Source organism: Trifolium pratense, linkage group LG7 (assembly GCF_020283565.1).
Source record: "Trifolium pratense cultivar HEN17-A07 linkage group LG7, ARS_RC_1.1, whole genome shotgun sequence".
NCBI classification, from domain to species: Eukaryota; Viridiplantae; Streptophyta; class Magnoliopsida; order Fabales; family Fabaceae; genus Trifolium; species Trifolium pratense.
The window spans coordinates 39,254,101-39,281,833 of record NC_060065.1 but is presented as its reverse complement, the minus strand read 5'-3'; the positions used below and the strand labels follow the sequence as shown (position 1 = coordinate 39,281,833).

The 27,733-nt window shown below is 30.3% G+C and overlaps 2 protein-coding genes across 2 annotated transcripts; one reads left to right on the top strand and one right to left on the bottom strand.

The window, feature by feature from the left end:
• The first annotated feature begins 3,429 nt into the window (after window positions 1–3,429).
• LOC123893935 (transcription factor MYB10-like) lies at window positions 3,430–7,524 on the top strand. Its single transcript, XM_045943775.1, has 3 exons — window positions 3,430–3,742; window positions 5,686–5,815; window positions 6,611–7,524. The coding sequence occupies exons 1-3, from the start codon at window positions 3,604–3,606 to the stop codon at window positions 7,320–7,322; spliced, it is 981 nt and encodes a 326-aa protein (XP_045799731.1). The 5' UTR covers window positions 3,430–3,603; the 3' UTR covers window positions 7,323–7,524.
• A 16,189-nt stretch (window positions 7,525–23,713) lies between these two features.
• LOC123893934 (putative Peroxidase 48) lies at window positions 23,714–26,909 on the bottom strand. The gene is made up of 4 exons (XM_045943774.1): window positions 26,479–26,909; window positions 25,154–25,339; window positions 24,529–24,694; window positions 23,714–24,358 (listed from the first exon to the last, which is right to left on the bottom strand). Exons 1-4 carry the CDS (start codon window positions 26,827–26,829, stop codon window positions 23,853–23,855), a joined length of 1,209 nt encoding a protein of 402 aa, XP_045799730.1. The 5' UTR covers window positions 26,830–26,909; the 3' UTR covers window positions 23,714–23,852.
• Window positions 26,910–27,733: the final 824 nt, after the last annotated feature.

Genomic DNA, 27,733 nt, shown 5'->3' with positions numbered 1-27,733 from the left:
AAGTCAAACTATTACTACTAAACTAACATCTCACGGAAAAAAAAAAAAAAAAAAAAAAACTTTGTTGACTCTTATCCTTTGATTTGTTCAGTTTAATAGTCATTTAAAGTCACTATTAGTGGTAAGTAAAACTTTACTAACTCCAACAAAAACATGTCAAAAATTAGGTACCATGGCTGCAAAAGCCTTGTAATGTTAGTTTCCCTAACAGAGACTAATGCCAAATTTAAAAAAACGTCGCCTTCTTGTTGTCCTTTTCATGTAGGTAGACTTATTGGACTGATATGTAAGATTGCATGGGGGGTATGTAAGTTTTGGCATATATATTAATTAATTGAAAATTGTTTAATTTTTGTAATGAGTGTCATCAGAATTAGTATATATATATATATTTAAAAGGCACTAATAAGGGCTGGTCACCTAAATAATACAAGTTGAGGGTTTTGCCTCGTTTAGTTTGACATCAAAGTTATGTGACATTCCACTTGCGGTAATATTAAAATAAATATTTTTTATTTTTTTTATAAAAGAGGGCCGAAGCCCACAAATATATATTTTATAATATATACTTTTACTTTTTCACATATTTTTCCATCAATATAATTCTATTCAAGACATGTCAGACATTATTAATTAAGGCATCATTTACGATTGAGTTTGGAGAAGAGACCTTTGAAGGGAGATGAGTAAATGAAAAAATAAGAAATCTTTCACATAATTTTCATAGTGTTTTATAGTGGACTAAGCTCATATAGATCATGAAATACCAAATCTAGCTAAAAAATGTCCTTAAATTCGTCCATGCTATCATAAGAAGACGGGTAAGAAAATTTGGTTTATGATCAAGCCTATGAAAAAAACTAATTGTGTAGGATATTTGAGTGGCAATAATCGTCCTTGAAGTGGATGTGATTATGTGAAGGTAAGACTAAAAAAATTCTAAAGCTCTAACTTGGATCCTACTTGAGGATACTACGATTTTGACTAATGTCTAATCCCATTTATCTTAATTGTTTGAGGAGAACCAATGGTTTAAGCACGAGAGAGTTGATAGAATGCAAATATACATAGTTTTTAGTAGTATTTTAAATAAATAAATTGGGCTTTTAAAGTTTATTATAATTTTTTTTTTGGAAAATTTGGTAAAGTTTATTATAACCGTTTACTTGTTTTGTTTTATTTTGAAATTTTGGGACTTAATACATGGAATATGATGAAAAGACGGAATTTGGTGCATTTTATAGTGCTTTTAAGATCAAGACTTATATTAATATAGTGGAAGGTCTTCTTTAATAAAGAAAAGGTGAAAAATCAATACAAATTAAGTCTGGTCGTAGCCAAAAAATCAAGAAACCGTCACTAAAATCCGAGTAAAAACAAGCTCAAAAATTTTGAAAAAACCAACACAAAGCCTTATGTTTTTAGGCCACTCATTTTTAGGTGTGTGTGGACAAATAAAGGGTGGTCTAAACTCAAAATATTGTAGTCCAAACATTAAATTTTTAATTTAGTCCCTAAAATTAAGAATGAGATGTAATTGGTGACTAGTTTTGAGTAGTGTATTTTTTATTTTTGGTTACATGTTTAATTTTAAAACTTTTGCTTGGGAAGAAGATGTAAATAATTACGCACCTACTTTTTTTATAAAATTTGGTTTTATTTTTATAGTAAGGACATAGGCCCCTATAGGCCGGTCTGACATATTCTCACCTCTATTTGAATGTGAGCAAGAGAAGATGATTTTTCGGTTAAATCGACGATGGCGGAGGTTCTCGACGAGACAGAGGAGAAATGGCGATGCCGGTGCCACTTTCAGTTCTAGGTTTGAGGGTTTTTGCAAGAGGAAGAAGAAGAGTTTAGTTTGTTTGTGGGACTGAAGAAGAGAGGAATAATACCAGAAAAAAAGAGTTTATTTTGCGTTAAGTGGTGGAAGTGGAACAGTGTTGAAGGAAGGGTGGTGAAGAAATAGAATGGTGGTGATGGAGGCAGATTGTTCTAGCATTGTTCAAGAAATTGTTGGGGCAAGGGTTAGGATGAACAACGCTGCTTGGTTTTAATTTTGCTTCTTTTATTTAATTTAATGTTTTTTTATTTAATTTAAGTGATGACACATGTCACCGCGTTATTTGCAGCTCATTCAAATAATAAGGTCCACACTCTACCGCGTCAGCATTCTTAATTAAATTGATGGAAGGACTAAACTTTATAGCGAAAAAAATTATAGGATTTTTTAAAACCGTTTTTAAAATGTAGAAACTATTCCTTAATATCAAGCAAAATATATAGACTAAAAGCATATTTAACCCTATTAAAAACAACAGGCCGCACTATGGCACGTCAGTATTTCGTTTGTAAAATTAACGACATGGACTAAATTCAATAACATAATAAATTTTCGGATTTTTTTTCATCATAAAATAATTATAGAGATTATAAGACATAATGTAGGGATTAAAACCATATTTAACTTCAATGAAAATAAACACTCAAATTAGTCCTCAATAAAAAAAAATCATTTATTTAGTCCAATTAACTAAAAAATCTCTATATTTTTGCTTTAAATTTTTTTTTACAAAAGAGGACATGGCCCTTTTGCTTTAAAAATTTAAAATATTGTTTAAATTAATATCTTTTTAAAGACAATTATTAAGAATATCTTTTTTTGACTAAATAATTATTCCCTCAAGTCTTATATATAAGAAATTTTACTTTTTATATTCATTACGAAGTTGATGTATCTAGACTACAATATTGTCTAGATACATGAATTTTACAATGAATCTAGAAAATAAACTTTTTCTTATATATGGGGCCGGATGAAGTATCAAGAATATCTTAGTTTCTATTAAGAGCTAATTGAATCAATATTTAAAAAATATAAAGTCAAAATTGAACTCACACGTGATTAATCCAGGTCGTGAGGGATTGTCATTAGATTTGGTTTAATGGTAGTGAGAGATTTGAATAGTATGCATGATGTTCTAAGTTTGATCCTTATCGACTTCATTATATACCAAAAAAACAAAAAATAACCCCAAACCGCTCAATATATGCTCCTCGTGGTGAGAATTATGGTCCACTTGCTAGGCAATTGTCGTTATACATACTACCTCCAAACAAATATAGCAAGAGACATATGATACGGGTCATTAAAAGTTGATGCATCTGATTTATAATATGGACGAAATACATCAACTTTCGAATAATTAAAAAAATTTGTTATTTTGTAAAAAATACTTTTCTAAAATAAAAATAAAAATAAAATAAAATATTTCTACTTTTCTATAATTACCTAAGTTATGGAGATTCCATTACCAAAAGAATTTTATTTATTACAAAAACATATCCATTATAGGTATTATAATTAATAAATATATATATTCTTGGATTTCATTCTATTTATTGCATACATGTGGCATGACTCTTGTTGATTCATTGAAGAGTAGCCTTTTCAATACAAGTTAGTGTGTATATATAGGGAGGATAACAACACATGTGTGAGTCATATTATAAAATGAAATAATCCAAATAGTATATATAGTATGAGAGAGAAATTAGATAGCATTTGTCTTTGATAAGAGAATCATCATCATCATCATCATCATGGGAAAAGGAAGAGCACCATGCTGTGATAAGAGTCAAGTTAAGAGAGGACCTTGGAGCCCTGCTGAAGATCTTAAGCTTATTGCTTTTGTTCAGAAATTTGGTCATGAAAATTGGAGATCTCTCCCTAAACAAGCAGGTATATCTATCTATCTATCTATGTGTGTTAATTTGTTGTGAAATGAATTTTGTTGGAGATTTTTTTTTATGTGACATATAATTAGTTGCATGTTTCAACCATGTTTAGTGTAATTAATCTCATTCATTTTAAGATCATTAAGAAAATTTTGATACATATTTCAATATGCATTTGTATCATTTTATTGCTTCATATGGTATATGCATGAGTTTGTGATAAATACAGCTTCAAGTTTCTGCATTAGCACTTCATATCATTCATAAGACATGCCTCTGTTTTTTTTTACTAAATTAAATAAAATTAATTTAGTGAATTTATCATGTATTCATGTCAGAACCTTTAGTTATTGTTAGTCAAATTTTTATTTTTTATTTTTTTAATTTGAAAACATTTAATTTCTTTTTGACTGTTTGTCAAAAAAAAAAATTTCTTTTTGACTGAATTTGAAAATTTAATTACAACCGTCAAACACGAATAAATGATTAAAATTATATCATTAATTGTATACGATCTTTAATTAATGATTAAAATTATATCATTAATTGTATACAATCTTTAATTAAAAAGGATTAAAATGCTTTTTTTTTTTTACAAAAGCATAAAAGCGCGTTAGAATTTTTTTTTTATAAGCCGTGTTAGATTTATTTAATGATACGATATAAATCGTTGATTTCAATCTAATAGTTATAACTAAAATTTCATTTTTATACGATAATTATGAGTTTTCACTTGATACACTCCTGATCAATTCATTCTTAATGATAAGACTACAAACCCAACATTAATTTGGTTTAAGTTGGTGACATATGCCTTCCCTTTTGTTAGTAAGAAACATTGTAATTTTTAACCAATTAATTAGTGAGTGTGGACCCTGTTTCTACCTATAACCAACATATCAAATCATACTTAGAGCTAATCCAATCAATTTTTACTTGGCTAGCTTCTGATAATGCATATCTTACCTACCATATGTAAGGCCCATCAAACTTGAATGGTCGATATTTGAAAAAATGTACCTACTATTAGTTTATTCCATTACCATAAATACAGATTTAAAGAATATACACATAACAAAATCCTTTTATTAGGTGCATTTGTGCTTCAGTGCTTGTATAAAATTTTCAGTATTATAACATTTTCTTAAAAAATTAGACCAAAAGAAAATATTCCCTTGAAAAGAACATCATATATATACCAAATTATATGTTTCCTATTGTGGGCTATAATTGATCCCCTCCAATATAGTCAAATGACATTGTATCTTGGTTTAATATAAAAAAGTTTGGTTAAGGGTTTAAATATTTTTTACTCTCGTGTAAAAGTACTTTTTTACTTTTTTTACTCTTATGCAAAAATACTTTTTCATATTTAAAAATTAAGTCTTAATATTTTCGGTCTCTATGTTTTTTTTTTTGTGTGAATTATTTACCACTAACGTCATTAATAGAAATACGCGTCACTTAGTCAAAAAAAAAAAAAAGAAATACGCGTCACAGTATTCACGTAGGTATGATTAATGATGGTACGTGTACAAAAACTTGAAAAGAATACTAACTCAGTACATGAACCGCTTCTTAACGTCTTCTTTCATTTCACTATCGTCAACCCTTACAGCGTTTAGACGGTGGGGAATTGCACAAAAAATGCCACACTCTCAAGTCAAAAGAATCGGAATCCTTACTTCATCATTTATAAATGTACTTTAGTAATATAATTATTAATATTTAATTATTCAGTACCATTATTATTATTGTTATAAATTATTAATGTTACGAAAACAGCATGCAGTTATCATGCCTTGTAAGTTTTAAATTTAGTGTATGTCAAATAAAAAAGTCTTGAATTTAGTGATGATGTATTAATTTTTCCTTATGTTTTTACTAGTTTGGATGTTATCTAATTTTGCTCTCACTTACAATTTTTTATTTTTACATGTTACTTAGGTCTTCAACGTTGTGGGAAAAGCTGTCGTTTGAGATGGATCAATTATCTTAGGCCTGATTTAAAGAGAGGCAATTTTACAGTGGAGGAAGAGGATACCATTATAAGGCTACATAAGGCCTTTGGAAACAAGTAAGTCTTTTTTTTTTTTTTTTTTTTTTATTTTTTTATTTTTTATAGTAGTTCTTATGGCTAAAAATTTAATTCTTAAAGTAAATAAGTAGATTATCTGAAGTTCGAACCTCAGCCCCTATATATATATATATATATATATATATATATATAGTTTTCATAGTCATCTAATCGTATGTCACTACATAGATAAAGTTATGTTCGTATGAATGAGTTAGACCTAATATAAAAACGTAATTTTTTTAAGAGAAATTGATTTTAGATATGTAGAATTCACTTTCATATATTTGGATATTTTTAAGTATAATTGATTTTACTTTTATAATTGATTCTAACTTAAAAATAAAATTAGATGGTTTTATCTCTGCAATTGATTTTTGTCATAAATGTATTGTTCAATGCACTTTTTCAGAAATATATCGAAACATAAATTACTTTACATTTCGACTCATTTTACGTTTTCAACTCACTTTTACAAAACACACTTTGAATTTTATAAAATAAAAAATTTGTCACCTCATAACCAAACACACATAGTTACGTTTTTTTTAATCAAATTATTTTGTTTTTTGTTTACAATGAATTAAGTTGAGGATCGAACCCTGGACCGCTTCTAACATACTACTCAAACCTCTCACTACTAAGACCAAACCTAATGATTTATTTTTTAATCAATTTTTATCACCGCAAAACTAATAAAACACAATCAATTTTACAAAATTATGTTGTTTCTATTTTTAAGTTTGTGTCATTATGATTTTTATCTAAGTATAGTATCAAACAAATGTATTTCAGATGGTCAAAGATTGCATCATGTTTGCCTGGTAGAACTGATAATGAGATCAAGAATGTGTGGAACACACATTTAAAGAAAAAGCTTGTTGTCAAAAATTCAGAGTCAACAAGTGGAGATGATGAATCCAAGTTAGAATCATCAATAACTTCACCTTCTTCATCAGAATCATTTATATCAAATGAGGTACAAATAAAAGATTCTGAAAAACAAGTATCCAACAATGATGAACTTGATAATATTATCAATGAAGATCCAAAAGGGTCATCATCAAATTCATTATCATCTTCATTTGAGTCAAATATTTTGAACTCAAGTCAAATTGTTAATAAAAAATTGCTTGAGCAAGAATTGGCTCCTTTAGGAACTTTTGATATTGACAATATATTAGAAGAGATGGAAAACACAAATGACTTAATTGAAATACCATGGGAATCAGATTATGATCTTTGGAATTTTATTGACAATATTGGATGTTATCAAGCAAGTGTTGGTGAAGAAAATGTTCAAAATAATGAGAATGAGTTTGGAGCATTAGGTGAAAAAAAGGAGTCAAACAATGAGGTCCTACCAAAGAATTGTGGAGTTGAGCAAGAAATTAACCTTCATGAGGCATTTGATTTCAATGATATTATAATGTCTGATTCTGAATTAGACTTTGGTGATATTCAATTGTGGCCTTCTATGCCACATAATAGTAGTCCTAAAGTTTAATATACAAAACCAATAGTTTGAAAAAAGTTTATTTGAGATTCATGAATATGTGATTTACTCAATATAGGTATACAAACATTGACAAATTAATCAATGTTATTAGGTATCTTTGATGTATGATGGATTTCATGTATTTAGAAAATCATGTTAGAATAGTTTGTAACTTAAAGCTCAAATATGAAATAAGCATCAATTTGAAGTACTTGCTTAGTTCCTTTTTTTTTTTTTTGGTGAATGCTTAGTTCCTTTTAAATTGTTGGTTTTTCTGCTTATTTATCCATTTTAAATTTTAATGCAAAGTCTCGATACTTAGGCCGGATATCGAGTTTTCAAAAAAAAATAATGCAATATTAACTATTAATTTATCAATTAAGTGATTGGGTTGAAGTGGTAAACAACATTCAGTTAATAACAACTTTTTTGAGAAAATTCAAGCCAAAATACCGACCGGAATAATCCTTGGACATGATTTACTTTTTTTTTCGTCGAACTACAAATTACTAGAGTACTCTTTCATGAAAACCGGACGACAAGAGAAAAATAAAAAATTTTATTTTGTCAATAATATTCCCTATATATTGTAGAAAAAACAATAGGTGGAATGAAATCATAAATAGTGATTATACTAAAATATATAATAAATTTTGTCAATAAAATAAAGTGTATAGCTTCTAACTTAAGCGATCAATATAAAATAAATTTGAAAGATCAAAGTAAAATATAAAAATAACTTAAAAGCACTAAAAATATTATTTAGTTTTTTTTTTTCTAAAATTTCATGGAACAGGATTTTCTGCAGTAATTTTTTCACGCAGTTTCACGCTGTGTTAAATCAGGACCGCCCGATCTAATCTGAATGGTTCAGATTGATTTGGACTGATTTTGTATAAATGCAATATGAACCGACTGATCTGAAATGGACAGATGAGATTTAAAACAGCGTGTAACTTTGTATTTACTACTAAAGGGCATCTTGATCCAAATTTCATGAGGGATTCATAATTTCACTTATAAATAATAATAATATATAGATTAAGCATTATATATATCCAAAATAATTACACGGATGAAAGGTAAACAAATACTAATAAACTGTGGCGTAAATCTTTATTGAATGGCAAAATTAATCCCTAAACGGATTGCGATCTTCCCCCGTCCACATGAAATTTCACCACTATCTGGAATATGATTATTTTAAGTGAGAAAATTTATATTAAAAAACAAAAGAAAAACATAAAACATAAGCGGATGTATTTTTTTTTTTTTGAAGAAGCTAAAATGAGATATATATATATATATATATATATATATATAGAGTCAGGATCCGTTGACACCAACTAGTTTGACACCAAATGTTACACCTCTTAATAACGTTTTAACCGATATAAATTTTATAAAATCCACCGTTGGATTGAAAGTTTACATCATATAGATCATTTGTGTAAAATTTCAGACAAATCCAAAATCATTTGATATGCTATTGAGACACATAAAGATTAACGGCATTTAAAAAAATACAAAAACCGTTAATTTTGATGTATCTCAATAACATATCAAATGATTTTGGATTTATTTGAAATTTTACACAAATGATCTATATGATGTAAACTTTCAATCCAACGGTGGATTTTATAAAATTTATATCGGTTAAAACGTTATTGAGAGGTGTAACATTTGGTGTCAAACTAGTTGGTGTCAACGGATCCTGACTCATATATATATATATATATATATATATATATATATATATATAGGGTCAGGATCAAATGACACCAACTTGTTTGACATCAAATGTTACACCTCTCAATAACGTTTTAACCGATATAAAATTTATAAAATTCACCGTTGGATTGAAAGTTTATATCATATAGATCATTTATGTAAAACTTTAGACAAATTCAAAATCATTGATATATTATTGATATACATCAAAATTAATGGTTTGCGTCTTTTTTTATATGCCGTTAATCTTTATGTGTCACAATAGCATATCAAATGATTTTAGATTTGTCTGAAACTTTACACAAATGATCTATATGATATAAACTTTCAATCCAACGGTAGATTTTATAAATTTTATATCGATTAAAACGTTATTGAGAGGTGTAACATTTGGTGTCAAATAAGTTGGTGTCATTTGATCCTGACCCATATATATATATAAGCGGATGTATTAAATAAATTATCGGTAAACTAGAATTACTCCGGTATATAATATACTTTGCAAAGTGGGTAGGTGATAATTTTCCACTTACTGCCACTAATGTGACACATTTTCTTCATGTTCCCACACATTTTTGAAGAATTGTAACTATCTTGCAAGTACAAGACTATGTCGTCATAACAAGTCTAAAGCTACCCACCAATTTCAACTATTAGATCATTTAAAACTAAGAAACCAAATCCAAGAAGGAAAAAAAAAAAATTAAACAAATGAAATTTAATCAAACTTGTCAATTAAAAGAAGAAAAGGTGTAATTTAGTGGGTACATGCATTTGGACTAGGAAATGATTAGGACAAGATCTTACCAAACTATAGCTACCTAAAATGTGAGGTCATCATTCACTTGCTTTCTCATTGATTTTGAAGACAATTTTTTGTGGTACCAACAAAGGATGTAGCTAGAATTCTAACTTCATGATTTTGAGTGCCGTTCTCAATCAAAAAGGGTGAGAAGTGAACTTCATGACTTGGTGTATAGTACGGTTGATTTCATGCATATGTTATATATGTCGTCACAAATCTTAGAAGTAAAGCTTTGATTTGAACTTAAAGCTATGATAAACTTGAGCATTTTTTATTATTGTACCATTGTCTCAAAGCTACTATGACTTTGACTATTTTGATTTATCACATCATTCTGGATTGTTGTGGCAAGTGTGAGGTGAATTAAGTTTCACGTTGTTTAACAAAGTTGAGGTTGAATACTTTATAAGTGAGATGACTCATAAAATCTAATGTCTTAATGTTTTGGATAAAAATGTGGTGTTCAATTCATTTGTATAGTTGCTCTAAGCAGGGACGGACTCGGAGGGGGGCAAGCAGTGGCCAAGGCCCCCCCTCCCCCTCATCTACATACATAGTACATATACATAATATATCATATTATATCATATACCATTAGTATATTATAATTTGTAAATATATCTATTATTTATCATTTACATTATATAAATAAGAATTTAATTGATATGTATTTACGGTGTAAAAATATTTATATTGTCGAACAATTTTAAGTGTTGAATTATTAAAAACATAGCCTTTTATGTAACAAAAAAAACATAGTCTTTTAATAAACAAAAAATTAGTTGTTTCGAGTGGTAAGAGTTTTGGGTCTCTTAAGTAAGTAGTCAAAAGTTTCATATTTGACTCTTGTGTATGAACAAAAAAAAAATTTGTTCCCGGAGGCGATTAGTCATCGGTCATCATTAAACAAGAAATTCGTAAATATAATACGATAACATTAAAAAAAAATTACATGGACAAGTGTAATAGAAAAATCTACATTCATTTTTATTATTATTTTATTATTTTTCGGCCCCTGGTGTAATAAGCTTCTGGATCCGTCCCTGGCTCTAAGCCCAATATAGATAATCTCACGGTTGCCCCCTCGTAACCCAACACCATCGACGGGTATCAGAGCAACGGTTCTTTTGTGGAATTAATTTGTGGTGAACAATGGAAGTCAACACAACCATATGGTGACCTTGAATGGATCAAATTATGCCATTTGAAAAGGTAGGATGGAGGATCTACTTTATGTAAAGAATTTTTACCAACTTGTGTTCGCTAGCCAATGAGTATGTGGACTCTAATACACAGACAGGTGTATATTCATCGGAGGATTGGTGACAACGTTTTGAACCACATTAGTGTGAAGAAGATGCAAAATCTTTATGGGATAAGCCTGAGCAACAGTATGCAAAGAAAACGGGTAATAACAAGATGTATCTTATAAAGAAGATGTTAAGTTTGAAGCTCGAGAAGGGACTTCGTGTGCAGATCATTTGAATATCTCTAAGGAATTATGAATCAACTGTCTGCTATGGGTATTAAGTTTGATGATGAAATTCAAGGATTATTTCTTCTCGGTTCTTTGTCTGACTTATGGGAAACTTTTAGAATGTCACTGTCTAATTCTGTTGTCGATGGTGTGTTGTCAATGGACCTTGTTAAGAGCAGTATTTTAAATGAATAGATGAGAAGAAAGTCTTAGGACTCTCCTTCACAATCAGAGGTATTGGTTACTGAATCGAGGGGGGATTATTGTGGCAAGTGTGAGATGATTCAAGTCGTCCTACATTGCTTAGAAAAGTCGATGTTTAACATATTCGATTAAACCATCCTTTAATTTGTAAAACGAATAGGGGCATTTAATACATGATTTGTTGAATTCTTCGGTTTATTCTACAAGAGTATGGTGTAATCGATTTTGCCGGTAAATCTTAAAGTCTTTTTCTCTTTAAATCATCCACAAGGGTCGGGTACACATTCTAATTTCAAAAAGTCTTAAAATCTTTTGATTGTATGAAATTTTAAGTGTGCATTGAACATATTTGGAAATACATGAATTCTATGATTTTTCAAATCGGTCCCCGTTTATCATTCTTTGTTATTGAGCATTATTTGGATAATGACATGTACTTTGTTGAGCTTGGATATTGGTTGAGCTTGCGTGATAATTTTAATCGTATTGATTTAAAATATATATAGTCTCAATGTTTTGATGATAGATGCGTTTTGGAAATGTAAAAATATTTAGCACTTGTCTATTTGAAAAAGACTACTAGTAATTCTAAACTTGAATTTCTAAAAGATTTATATTAGTTTATTGTATTACTACTCTTTGTTCTATTTGATATAGAGACATTGGTATATATATGTTCATAAATTTATTTGTTATTTGATCATGATATTGATAATCGAGGAGTTTTGGTGTCCATAACTTAGAATTTATATATGGAGCAGTTACATTTACCCAATATTGTTGAGAATAATATGCCTAAATATCTTCTGAAGATCTTAGATTTAAATATTATTTAGATTTATATTTAAAATATGATAATATTAGGTTTTATGATTTATATTTCTATTTAGAATATTTAAGATTTGTTTAGAATTTATTATAGGATTAGTTTTGTTTTAAAAATATATGATTTGTTTTTATGTAGCTCTATATATAGAGCCATAAGCATAATGAATAAAATAAGAACTTTAGTATTCTTCATATAACCCTATATTTGAGGAGAGTTTTCTCCCTAAAATTATATCTCACCAAATTCCGCAATACAAAAACACAAAAAAACCATATCAGTGGCATCCGAGCCAACGTTCATAAGGACTTGTGAAGATGGATTTTTCAAAGGTTGCTCCTCCGATCTTTGATGGAGAAGACTATGATCTTTGGGCGGTGAGAATGGAGGCATTCTTAGATGCTCTAGATCTATCGGAAACTGTGGAGGATGATTACGATGTTTCTTCGTTACCAAAAGATCTCACAGTAGAACAGATGAAAACTCATAAAGAAAGAAAAATCAAGAGGGCAAAGGCAAAGACTTGTTTGTTTGCAAGTGTCTCACAAACCGTCTTTATTAAAATCATGACTCTCAAAACACCAAAAGAAATTTGGGATTACCTAAAAGAAGAATATAAAGGAGATGAAAGGATTCGAAGCATGCAAGTTATGAATTTATTGAGAGAGTTCGAGTTGCAAAGAATGAAGGAGGATGAAACAATCAAGACATACGCTGATAAATTATTGGGTATTGCTAATAAGGTACGATTACTAGGCACTCAATTTTCTGATTCCAGAATTGTGGAAAAACTCCTTGTAACGGTACCTGAAAGATATGAAGCCTCTATAGCCGCCTTGGAGAACACAAAAGATTTGAGTAAAATCACTCTGCCAGAAGTGTTACATGCATTGCAGGCACAAGAACAAAGAAGACTTATGAGGGAAGAAAGAACTATAGATGGTATATGTCTAGCAAAAGGTTTTGGAAAGAAATACCAACACAAACCATGTCCTCATTGCAAAAAGGATAATCACTCACCAAAGAATTGTTGGTGGTGGCCTGATGCAAAATGTGAAAAATGTGGTAAATTAGGTCATATGATGAAGGTATGCACATCACAACAACAACAACAAGGAGATGTTAACATTGCTCATGAACAATATGAAGAAGACCAGGAACTACTACTTGCAATCCCAGGTTTTACAACTAACAAACCGTCAAAAGAATGGCTCATTGACAGTGGTTGCACAAACCATATGACTTATGATCGAGATCTTTTCAAAGAGCTCAATAAAACTTCTATTTCCAAAGTCAGAATTGGGAATGGAGAACAAATTGCAGTAGAAGGCATTGGAACAATTTCAATTAAAACTCATGCAGGTATAAAACAAATTTCCAATGTTTTATATGTTCCTGAAATTAATCATAATCTTTTAAGTGTTGCTCAGTTGTTGGAGAAAAATTATAAAGTGATATTTGAACATAAAAGTTGTGTGATTAAGGATCAAAACAATAAGGAAGTGATCACATCTCAGATTAAAGGCAAAAGATTTATTTTAGATTTAATGAAGAATGATCATATTATTGAAGAGAAAAAAGAACTTAAATTCAAAGAAGATCGCGAAGATTCAGGTATTTTGAAGAAATTTCAAGTTAAGGAGGAGAATAAATATGCTTGTAAAAAATCACCTAAAACTCATAACAAATGCAATGTTTCTACCATAAAGTCCACAAGGCACAAAGATGTTAAAGCTTGCGATAAGAAGAAGAATCAAAACAAGAAGAATAATTTTTCAAGAAGCTCAGATTGGATACGCACAAAAGATATTCAGTCAATGATGAGTGTTGAGAATAATATGCCTAAATATCTTCTGAAGATCTTAGATTTAAATATTATTTAGATTTATATTTAAAATATGATAATATTAGGTTTTATGATTTATATTTCTATTTAGAATATTTAAGATTTGTTTAGAATTTATTATAGGATTAGTTTTGTTTTAAAAATATATGATTTGTTTTTATGTAGCTCTATATATAGAGCCATAAGCATAATGAATAAAATAAGAACTTTAGTATTCTTCATATAACCCTATATTTGAGGAGAGTTTTCTCCCTAAAATTATATCTCACCAAATTCCGCAATACAAAAACACAAAAAAACCATATCAAATATGGGGTGTTGTGACTTGAAATTTGTTCAAATATACCTATAAAATAAATTTACACTTACAATTTTTTGTCTTACACGATATTTCGCGAATAAAATGGTATTTTAATATTTTAGATAACTTGTATTTGGGACAAAAAAGTTGTATTGTGAGGAATAAAAATTTCTGTTTTTGTTGCCTTCAAGTCATGTCCAATCCCTTGTTTTTAAATAGATCAAACGCACTCAATAATATCATTACTTATCCTAATTAATTATTAGATGTTATTGAGTTGATTGTGAGTGTAAAGGGTATCGTATAGGAATGGCTTATATGAGGTTTACTAATAGAGCGCGAGGAATAGTGAAAATAAGTAACATAAGTAATAAAATAGGAGTATATTTTTTGTGTGTTTGCTAATTCATGTGCGGTGTTAATAAGAAGTGATTGTTGTGTTTTGGAGGGTATTCATGTGCAGTGTTTATTTTATGAATTTAATTTATATGCACCGTCGGTGTAAAGTTATTTTGCACATGCGTCCAATAATATACCGACACATCATGTATGGTAATTAAAAACACATGATGTGTCACATTCATTAAATGATGTGGCAACGTGTTATTGGATGCATGTGTAAAAAAAATTTACACCGACGGTGCACAACAATTAAACTCTTATTTTATTATGTGATTTATATATATTTGGCTAATATTTATCTTTAATTTTATTATATGAGATAATTTTATGTCCAAATTTTACAACAAACTCTTCTTCATCAAAAATGTTATTAACAAATGAATCACTTATTATACTCCCTCCTTTTCAAATTACTTGACTTTTTAGAAAATTTTATTTTTTTCAAATTACTTGTCTTTCTGATAATTTATGTTATATTTTGTCTATTATATCCTCCTTATTTTAAATCTTTTTATTGTATCTTTTTTTATTATTATTAATCTTCTTTGTATAATTTTAAAAAAAAATTTATACATAACATATTAAATTTATTGGAAAGAGAAAGTGTGTGGGAAAAAAAATTGGTGAATTAAAATAAGGGTATAATAGGAAAATAAGGTGCATAAATACACTTTCTTAATTTCTTGTTTTTTTCTAAAAAGTCAAGTAATTGGAAACGGAGGGAGTAAAAGAGAAAGGTGAGTCTACTCTACCTCTTAATAATTTGGGAATATTTATTCAATAATCAATTTTATTTTATTTTTGACGCAATTCAATAATCAATTAGAACAAGCTATATAAGTAGTTTTGTATATAGTACCACAACTAACTTATAACTAGTTTTTATTTTAAATTTATATAGCTTGTTCTTATTTATTGTTGGATTATTGAGAGGTAGTTAAGAAAAATCCAAAGAGAAAGTGATTAGTTCTAATTATGGTTGTTGATATCGTGTCAGCAAATATTCTTAGTTTGTTAAATAAAAAAGAAGATATTGTCCCCGTGAGTTTAGTTCAGTTGGTAGGGACATCGCACTATATATGTGCAGGATCCGAGGTTCGAACCCCGGACACTCCATTTATTCACATTTAAGGTGTATTTTCTAGTCACTATACTATTTGAAAAGGAAAAAAAAACAGATATTCCTGGTTCCTTAGGATGTGGTTTGGCAATGAAGATAGTGCTATTACATCTACTATGAATTAAATGTTGGATTTTACCCGAGAATGCTTAGATGAGATAGTTTGAGTCTCTTCTAATTTAACTAAGATTTTATGTTTAATCTCTTGTTCAGGCATGCAGCGGCGTTAAAATTCTTAGAGAAAGTTTGTCGATCATTTGAGTCTCGCAAGATTCGTAGAATTAGTCTTTACAATTATGCGTAGAGATATGTAGTTTATGTCAAAAAATAATGTTGGGTTTCAATCTGAATTGTAAAAATATTATTTAAAAAAGTGTGTTTGGGTTAAATATTTTTATGAGGTAATAATACCTCACTGACGGACTTGGATCTTCTCCCATAATATTTTTATGAGGTAATAATACCTCATTGGATTCCCTCATGTGAAAATGTCACAGGAGGTAATTATGATCCCTCCCTGACCCAACAAGCAAACAAACTTCTGTATCACTAGGTTAGATTATTTGAATTTGACTAAAAATTCAATTACACCCTCCTGTCCTAAATATAAGAGGAAAACTATTTTTTAGGAGAATCTAATGTATTAGGCCTACATTATAGACCAAATACATTAGATTCTTAATAAATCTAAAAAATAGTTTTTCTCTTATATTTAAGATCAGAGAGAGTACAAGTTTTTTACCTAACTCGAACTGATAAATTTGACCAAAATCTATTCAACACAGACGGTGTACACTCCTAAAATATGAAGCACATCAACCAGTTCAAAGTCAAGACTTGCTCACCGTTAAGAGTGAGAATATATAAGATAAGTTGAATAAAACTTCACGTAAAAGTATTTGACTTGTTTAAAAGTCAACACATTTAAGATTCAATGACTATTTTTCAAAACTTGTTATGACATGTTAGCTATTTAGGATCTATTTTGTATTAAAATATTTAATAAACTGGACTTTATAAGGCATATTTCCACACACAAAAATTATAAGGTATGTTTTTTATTTATTTGCATGATATAAATCATTTTTTAGTTTAGAGAATATTGTACCATGCATATGATACTTTCTTCAAACTTTATTTTACAAAAACACCTTTAAATGTATATATTGGCACGTCGATATAGACATTTATGCTTAAACTATTGAAATAAAAATTGCAAATATACCATAACACAATATATACCAAGATTTAGAGGAGCCAAATCCATATATATATATATATATATATATATATATATATATATATATATATATATATATATATAAGATTTTGTGGAAGAGGGTTTGAACATGAAGAATGTTATTTCGTGAGAAACAAATATTGTGGTCTTTCTTTTAATCTCACTTTCTCTTCATTAAAAGATAAAAAAATATATAAATCAAGAGAGAGAGAGAGATATATGGAGTTACGAGAGGGAAGAAAATAAGAGTATCATATAAGTGATGGACAAAGTATTGTGCTACCTTGTATTGGATTCAAAGTAGATGATTTCTCTCCCGACCCCGCTTTCTTTTATACCCCCCAAAAATTTCATTTTGTCCCTTGCGGTTTGAAAAAAATTTGCAAACAAACTTCGGTTTTTACCAACCGAAATTTTTAAACATGGAAAAAAAATTCGGTTTATATAAACCGAAAATTTATGTGAAAAAAAATTTACCCCCCAAAAAGAAGAAAGATTTATGTGAAAATTCGTGTAGAGCTATCTGCGGTAAATTTAGCATATCTCTCTGAATATAAGTCATATGCTAATGATTTTAATCTAGTGTAAAGAAGACAAAATTTACTACAAGATTGACACCGGAATTGTTAAATTTCATTAAGTATAATATGAGAACCCTTATACATGGTTCAAACCCCTCTTATTGTCATACTAATTTGCATTTTAAAAGTTGGAGGTAGAAAAACCTTGAAAATGCATTTTGCCACAAGAAGCATTAGCACCATTTATGGGAGGCGTTCAAATTCTAAAATCTATCTGTAGAATTGATTTTGTTTTTCTATCCAAATTTTAAAATTCAAAAGGGATAAATTTGACAAAAGAAAATAATCAATTTCGGAGGCGCAAAACTTTTGGTAGGTGAAAATAGAAATTCTTTCATCGAAAAAATACAAAATTTAGCTAATAGGCCCAAAAGGTATGCTGGACTGGCTTTATCCTTTACGAGTCCATTAGTCTTACATCACATTTATTATGCAAATATGTGTACTAGTAAATAATAATATTGATGAATAAATTTATAGCAAAAAAAAATTGAGGTATAAAAGTTTTATGAAAAGAAGATATATATTGAGGAATAAAGGTAAAGTTATTTATATTTTAATTATATTTTTGTAAAACTGAGTTGAATAATATAGATTTGAGTTTGAAAATTGAATCTAGAATTAACAACTCTTAAGTTCTAGATTTTAGTTTCAATCAATTGTAAAAGTAAAGTTAAATTTACTCGAGAGCAGTAAAACATGTTAAAATTAATCTTACACTTCTAGTAATCAATTTTAACTCCAAACATGTTAAAATTAATTTTAAACCTGCAATAATAAAATTTTGAGTGAAAACAAAACATACACTTATATAAGATGAGAACATTTCAAACGAACACCAGAAAATTTTCTAAAGGACCATTAACACATGCCTTATGGAAATAAAAATAGAACATTCATTGTAACAAAAAAAAAATAGAACATTCAATTCAACGGATCATATAAAAATTTTGAAGTTGAGGAAATAGAATTGATAACTGCTGGTGGCTGGTGCCAAATTTAGACTTTGGTTATAAAAAACGGGTGGCGTTAACATATGTATATAAGGTACATGTTAAGGAGTAATAAATGATACTTGACCCCACTTATTTTACTTGGAAAGAAGTAGCATCATAAAGTGTGTTTCATAAACAATGAATCAAATTTTCTCACAAATTAGAATTCAAAATGGGTTTTTAAGTTCTGAGATTAGATGAGTTATGCAATGTTGAATTTTAATTTGTGAGAAAGTTTGATTCACTGTTTTGTTTGTTTGTTTGTTAAAGTTTTTTTTTTTTACAATAACAAAATGATATTCATTCATTCAAATTGATATATTACATCAAATACAACCACATAATCAACATCGCTAAAAACGTAAAGGATGAATCTGCGAACAAAACTCACAGCATCCGAGTTAATAGCATACAACGGCAAAATGCCTACAACAAATAATATGATAAAGTTAAAGTCACCGAAGTATCCATGCCTCCGGATCTGCAGCGTTGAAGCCAAAATCATTGGTTGAAACTGTAATTGACTGAAGCCGATCTTTTCAATAGAAATCAAATGAACACCGCACAATACGGGACAACAAAAACGTCGCACAAGACGACGAACAACACAACGCCGCACTCAGACGGCGAAATCACAAAAAAGAAAACACAAAAGAAAAACTTGATCAATGTGAAGATCACTTATTTAAATAAAGAAGAAAAGGAAAAGCAATTATGAGGGGTGATTTTGGGTCAAAAATTGACCCTAAAACCACCCCTCCTTGATTGTTAAAGTTAAATTGAAGTAAAACAAAATTATCATGTTAATTTAAAACCAAAAATACAGTGGTTGTAAATGGTGTTGTGGTGGCGGTGGGGTGGGTCGGGCTAGGAGAGAAGCGGATGTTTGAGTCATGTTATAGGGTGAGGGGTAATTCTGGCAAAATAAAAAAATAAAAGCACACTTCTTTATATTTATTTGATTGAAGTTAATTTTCTTTTTATCCAAAATAAAATAGGTCGGACCTACCATCATTTATTACTTCTTATCATGTGCCTTAGGTGTACAAGTTAACATTGCCTTTAAAAAATTTAAAAAAATGCCACAAAAAACATTTCTTCATTCATAATGAATTTTCAGCCTTTTTACATGCATTATGTTGTTGTTTTATTGTTTAAAACAATCCTATTAAAAAATGTAAAACTAAATATGATAAAATATCTTCAAAAGTATCAAAGTCGAAGACTCACCTATCGTTTAGTTTATATTTAGTTTAACGTTTAGAGCAACCAGAATTATATCTAAAGGTGTAAAATTAATTTTAATATGTTTGATTGCTCTCGAATAAAATCGATTATTATAACTTGTTGAAGTTAGGATTTCTACTAGAACCAAGCATGACCTTAGACCATTTAGGTAGCTCAAACAATATTATTTATCCAAAAAAAAAAATATTATATATATAGATACTCTCTTCTTTGGTAATTCAAATATATTAAATGGACAAAAATATGGTGGCTAATTGTATTTTTTTTTTGTATTTTCATATTCCATGTAAGTTGTATATATACACTCACTTCTATTTGTAAAACTATACGCTCGCAATGTTCTTATAATTCATGATCAAGAAATGTTTCTCCTAACGATCGAATTCGGACAAATAAAGTTGGACATTTGTGATTATATAAACCGATACACACTTCTATTTTCTCAAATTATTATCATTATCATGTGTTCATCTTGATTTATCTAAGATGTGTCCAATGAGTTTCTAAGGTGTTTTGTAGCAAAGAAAAATAAATTGTTTTGGAACACTTGTATGAGTTGTCCGACACGGACACCGATCCAAGGAGTGTCAAAGCAAAGGAAAAAACAAAAAAATTTGGACCCTTGTTTGTCAAGTGTCGTACAAGTGCCAGACACTGATGTGTGTCGGACACCGCGACACGCCTAATCCTAGAGGTGTTCGTACATCATAGATTTTGATTGTATCAATTTAGAAAAACAGAACCATCAAATAACATATCTAACGATCATTCCTTGATCTGTATTTATAAGAGTTGATTAGTGAGCTGATAAGAAAATATATTTCAATACCTTGGAATCCAAGTTTAATCAGGAACTATGAGTGACTCTATTTAGAAAAAGTTGGATACAAAACTGATCTTATATCAGGATATTTATTGCAGCCTTATAGCTATACACCAGATTGTACAACAAAGAATTCTTAAAGAATGAAAATATGAATCAACACAGTTAAGAACTTATGAGTTGTTGTGAGCAATTCATACGAACCTGACCCTTATTTCGATTCCAGTTAAAACATTGAGATTATGCCAACTTAAGAATGAAAATATAAATTACTAGTTTGCAGCTTCTTAAATCAGTTATTCAAAGTATGCTGACATATATATGCTTGTCCTATTTCTCTTCTCAAAACTATTGAGTCTTGGTCCAGAAATTTCATCTGGAGTGGCGACATTAGTAAAAGAAAACTAGTGACTGTGGCTTGGAAAAAAGTGTGTAGGTCTTACTCTGAAGGTGGTTTAGGATTAAGGTCCTTAATTAGCCTAAATGAAGCATCTAATATGAAGTTATATTGGGATTTAGTTCATTCTGAGGAAAGTTGAGCCAACATTCTTTGCAACAGATTTTTAGGAATGGTAAGGCTATAACTCATCATATATATCTTCCTCTATTTGGAGCAGTATCAAATCAGAATATTCAGGTGTCATTGATATTTGGCTTATTTGGCTTCCATCTAAAGTTAGTGAAATTATGCATAATCAAGAATGGTCCATTCCTTCTGCCCTTGACCTTATGTTCCCTAATTTAAAGAAACTTGTGAATCAAGTCATTCTTCCTATTCTAAGCAAACCTGACGAGCTTATTTGGAAGCACAATACTAGTGGTGAGTTATCTATGAAGGATGCTTATGAGTTTAAAAGATCAACTTTCCCTCAGTTGACCTGGGCTAAAACTATATGGTGTAATGAGATCCCTCCTTCAAAATCTCTTCTTGTTTGGAGATTGATGCTCCAAACTGATGATAAACATAAGGAGAGAGGATATAATCTTCCATCAATGTGATCCCTATGTCTCTACTGAAGAATCAACATTCCATCTGTTCTTCACTTGCAGGTTTGCTTTCTCAATTTGGTATTGGCTAGCTTCTATCTGGAACTTAACCCTTCATTTTCAAAGCATAGAAGATATCTGGAAGTTTTGTGAAAAGTCTTGGTCCCCTCAATGCAAGATTAAATTCTGCTTTTTTTGCTGAATTATTTGGAGCTATGAGAGATATTGAGTTGGATGTTGAGCAAAATGATTCTTCTCTAGTAGTTTTAGCTTTCAAGTCATCTGCTATTATTCCTTCAAGCATTAGAAACAGATGGAACAATTGTATGCTTACCATTTCTGACATGAATTTCATGATATATAGGGAAGGCAACATGTGTGCTGATGGCTTAGCCAATATTGGTCTTAATGTTGTGCATCCTAGTGTGTGGTCTGTTATTCCTCAATCTATCGAGGAAAGCTACATTAATGATAGACTTGGTAGGCCTAACTTTAGATTTTCTAATATGTACGGAGGTCTTGGCCCAGTAGTAGTCCCCCTCCTTCTTTTGTATAAGCAGAAACCAATCTCGTAGTAGCCCTCTTCCTCTCAACAAGCTCTGAGAGTAGTGAGTTTCAATTGCTGCTCCGGATGGTACTGAAGATGACAATGCTTTCATGCATGTATGACATCCCTTTTTTGTTAGAGTGATGAATATTGGGTTCGAAATCACAAATGTCGAAAACTTGTTAATGCTGCTGCTGGTGTTATTCTTGTTGTCTGGACAGTTTTGCCTCATCTGACTAAGGAAATCGATATGTATACTCGGGTCTAGTTGTCTTGTTCCTTGAAAGTTGTATAGCCTTCACTGAATGAAATGAAAACCGAATTTTCCAATGTTGTGTCCTCCTTTAGATTATCAAGAAAACAACTAATCTCATTAGTCATATTCAAGCGACTTTATCTGAGCTGGGACATCTTCATTTTTTATGCCTTCGGGACCAGAATTGAAGCCATGCAGGCACAATGCTTTGCATTAACAAGATTGCAACACAGCTGCGACTTAAGAGATCAAACTAGGGATTAATAATCTATGTAGAACCAACGCTTCAGATTGTAGTCGACAACAATTGTGATTATATGCAATCACTTTTAATTTTCGAATTACTCTTGGTGTTGTGTCTGTATCAGTACTATGCTCTATTCAACCATTTCTTAATTTGTGTGACTATCCTTTGATTCCTTTCAGCAGTAACAAACAATGACATTAGTGTGTATACAATCCTTTGTCGTAATAATCATTAGGATGATACTGTTGAGACAACCTCATCATGCATAATCAACCTGCACCATGAGGTCCTGCATTCAAAAAACATGGTATAGACGATGCACAAGTTCAACTATTGGGCGATCATGCCAATGTGAAACCTGCGAATGGAATCTGCAAGAACATGCAGGAAAACAGAATGGCGATTCATCTCTTCTGCATTTCTGTGAGCAAGAAAGATTTTTCCAACCAGACATATTAGTTTTGCGAAGCAGTTTTGATTGGTGATATCATATCAAAGACTCACTCCTCTATCTGTAACTGTGAGAGTTGAATAAGAAACTATATTTCAAAGTTGATTCCTTATATCCGCTCGACTGTGTACTTGATAGACTGTTTATTCCATAAACTTAACTACTACATAATTACACAGAAAACATAACTTTTACATTACATGAATAGAAAACTGATAAAAAATATACTTCAATACTCTTGAAACCAAGTTTAATATGGCAGAATAAAACACATTGATTTTATTATATTGTGCAATGACTATTCAGAAACTGTTCTATACAAAGCTGATCTTACATCAGAATATATTTATTGCAGCCATAGACTAAACTGAATGTCACTTTACACAGTTAAAACTATTCTCAAATATGTGCGAGACATTTACGAAGAATGCTTAAAGAACAAACCAACTCAGTTAAGAATTTCTGAGTTGGGAACAATTCAGACGAACCTCGCCTTGGTTTCCAGTCAAAACATCAAGATTAGACAATTTCAACATAACTGCAGCGAAATCCATCCGAAAGGTTGATCCATCGTCCGAAGCATAAGCAGAAACCAATCTTGCAGTCTTCTCTTGAGCCATCAGCTGTTGATCAGAAAACAGTAACCCTCTTCCTTGCAACAAGCTCTGGTAGTAGTGAGTGTCAAGTGACTTTCCAGATGATATTGATGACAATGCTTGCGTGTATGACATCCCTTTCTTATTAGAGTCATGAACATTCATTGGCTTTGAAATCGTAAACGTTGAAAACTCGTTAGTGCTGTTGTTGGTACTAGTATTCTTGTTGTCTGGTGGACAATTTCGCTTCATATCAGCAAGGAAATCGAGAGGTATACTCGGATCTGGTTGTCTTGTTCCTTGAAAGTTGTATAGCCTTTGCTGAATGAAATCACAGCCGATATTTCCGATATTGTGTGCTCCTTCAGTTTATCAAGAAACCAACAGATCTCATTAGTCATATTCAAGGATTTTTAAAAAGTGTGACTTTGATCTAAGCTGTGACATCATGATTTGCAATTTGAAGATTGAGATGCAGACACGATTTAAAATCTGTCATATTAGAAAAATGCATAAACGTAAAGTAATTTACCAAGAAGACTGACTGTCTCCCGGGCATTGAATCCTCTAAGATTGAAGAGTTGAAGTGTGCGCGTAACGTTATCATCTGGTCTTGGAATTTGATCAGTTGCTTCCTGAAAATACGATTGACGGCTATCTCGTCTTCCGGTTAAAACTGGATAGAAAGGTCCGCCAGCCTGCCAAGCCATGTCAACAAAACATTTCAATTGAAGGTGCAAGAATGATTAATTTTCTAAAACATTTCTACGCCTTAATCAGTATATCAATGAAAAAATCAAGGACTCGGAGAGTGTAGTTGCATCAATTATCAACAATAATAGACAGATGATTGAACATGATAAGTGTCTGAAAACAGATTCAACATTTTAAGAAATTTCAAAAATGTCAAAACATTGTTTCTGAAAATGCATTCTCGCTTACTATCCTTCTATCTTCTCTATATTGCAATTATTCACTACATGAGTCTTCCATCTTATTGTTAGCAACTTAAAATGAACACAACATTTAGAAAATGAAACTCAAAAATGTTTTTCTAAGTAAACACGCCCTTAATTTTAAAGCCACATTAAAGCCAAAATGCATAAGAATTCAGAACTTTTAACAGAAGAAATATGTTATAGGTTTTGAGAACAAACCAAAAGAACAGCATCTCTTGCTGCAAGAGCAATAATGTCAGCACAAGACACGACGCCAGGACATTCTTGTTCCACTTCCTCCTTAATCAAGTCAATTTTGTCGAAACCTTTCAATGTCAGATTTGGAATAGCCTGCTTCTCATACGAACTGTTTCGATCCTCCAACAGCAGTGAAGCATCACAGCCCTGATTCAGCAACACCCCAAGCAATTAGAACACAAAATCAAAACCATACATAGTAAGAACTTTTTCAGTTAAAATTGAAATAATGATTAATGACCCAATTCTAAGTACATTGAGCCTGTAAAATTGAGGGGGCAAATAACAGAAAAAGCTTAACAAATTGAAGAAACATCTAAAAGAATGCAAAAGATCTAAATTCAGAAAGTAAAGAGACTAAATATATATATGATCTTGGATGCAAAACAAACAAAATTAAAACATCTCATTTCTGCATAATTGAAAGTAAAGAGACTAAATTTATGATCTTGGATGCAAAAAAAGACACAAATAGAAACAACCCAATTCCACATATTGAAGAACAATAAAGACCCATTTGGATTCAGATTGTAAAAAACCCCATTTCTACATACTTGAAGAACAATAAAGACACATTTGGATTCACATTATAAAAATACCAACTTTATGATCTCAGAAGCAAAATACACAAACAAAAACACCCCATTTTCACATAATTGAAGAACAATAAAGACCCATTTGGATTCACATTATAAAAAGATTAACTTTATGATCTCAGAAGCAAAATACACAAAAACAAAACACCCCATTTTCACATAATTGAAGAACAATAAGACCCATTTGGATTCATATTATAAAAATACGAACTTTATGATCTCAGAAGCAAAATACACAAACAAAAACACCCCATTTTCACATAATTGAAGAACAATAAAGAGTAAAGACCCGTTTGGATTCACATTATAAAAAATCTAACTTATGATCACAGAAGCAAGATACACAAAAACAAAAACACCCCATTTTCACATAATTGAAGAACAATAAGACCCATTTGGATTCACATTATAAAAATACCAACTTTATGATCTCAGAAGCTAAACACACAAAAACAAAAACACCCCATTTCTACATACTTGAAGAACAATAAAGAAAAACCCATTATAATTCAGATACTAAAAAAACTAACTTTATGATCTCTTAAGCAAAACACACAAAAACACATTATGATTCAGATACTAAAAGACCCATTGATTAAAGAACAATACAGAAAAACCCATTATGATTCAGATACTAAAAAACCTAAATTTACAATCTTGAAAACAAAAAGAAAGAAAAGAATAACAAACCTGAATGAAGCAATCATGAAAGAAGAGACGAAGAATAGAAGCGGCAAACGATCTATGATCAAAGAAAATATCAGCAACTGAAGAACGAATAATATCCTCAGCTTTAGGACAAGTACCTCTGTAGAAATCATATTGAAGATTGGAACCATCTCTGATTCTGAGATTGAACTCAAATGGAAAAGTATTGGCTAACTTGACAGTACCAAAGAAAGATGAAGATGAAGAAGAAGAAGAAGTGGTTGTTTGTGTTATGGGATTCTGTGGTTCACCTCGAGGGTTTCTGAGAGAGAGAAGAACGGGAAGAACTACGAACAGTGTAATCATTATCCAAGGGTTGAAGAAGATCCTCATTGTTTTCTTGATGAAGAAGGTAAAAGAAGCGGGAAGAAGAGAACTTTGTTTGGGGAAGTTGAAATATAACTGAATTTGATTGTGATTGTGATTATGGTTAGTTAGTTAGTTAGCATTTTGTTTCTTATATAGGAAGGAATGGACTATGGTACATCCGTATTCACTAAGCATGGGTTGACATAGTTTTCACCGTGGTTTAGCGGTAAAAAATTATAGGAGTCAAAAGATCAAACTTCTAATCATTTAATTTTAAAGTGAATGAAATGTCTTACCACTTAGATCAATATATCGTTCCCGGGATGGTTCATGTCCTTGTGTATATAAAAAACTTTATTTACATTTTTAGAATTTGAAGTATTTAGCTTATCGACTCTCATTCTTATGATATTAGTAGGGTTTGGGCAAATACGAAAGAACTGAAAGAACCCGCCTGACTCTGAGGGTTTTTTGTGCACACATTAGTTCTACCGGGTGCATGAGTTGGACTCTTGAATCAAATGAGATAGATATGGTACAAACGGTTGGGTTCAATTGATTTTTTTGGGTCGCCTAATTTTATTTGTTATAAGCGTGAAAACTCATCTTAATCCCTCATAAAAGATACAAATGACACATTAGTCACTGGAAAAAAAAAACACCTTAATTAGTCTTTTATAAAAAAAAAAACAGATCCTTCTATCAATATTTTTTCTAATAGATTAATTTTTTTGTCATTTTTTTAATTGTGACTGAATTATATAATAGTTAGCATGTCATATAATCGTTCACGTGTATTTCAACCAAAAATAAGGGAATGCTTGATCCCTACAACAATTTTGTTAGACATTTTGATCCCTAAAAATTTTAAAATCCAAAAATTTGTTAAGTGTCAAGTCCTGTTAGACTCTAGATAATATATCTTGAG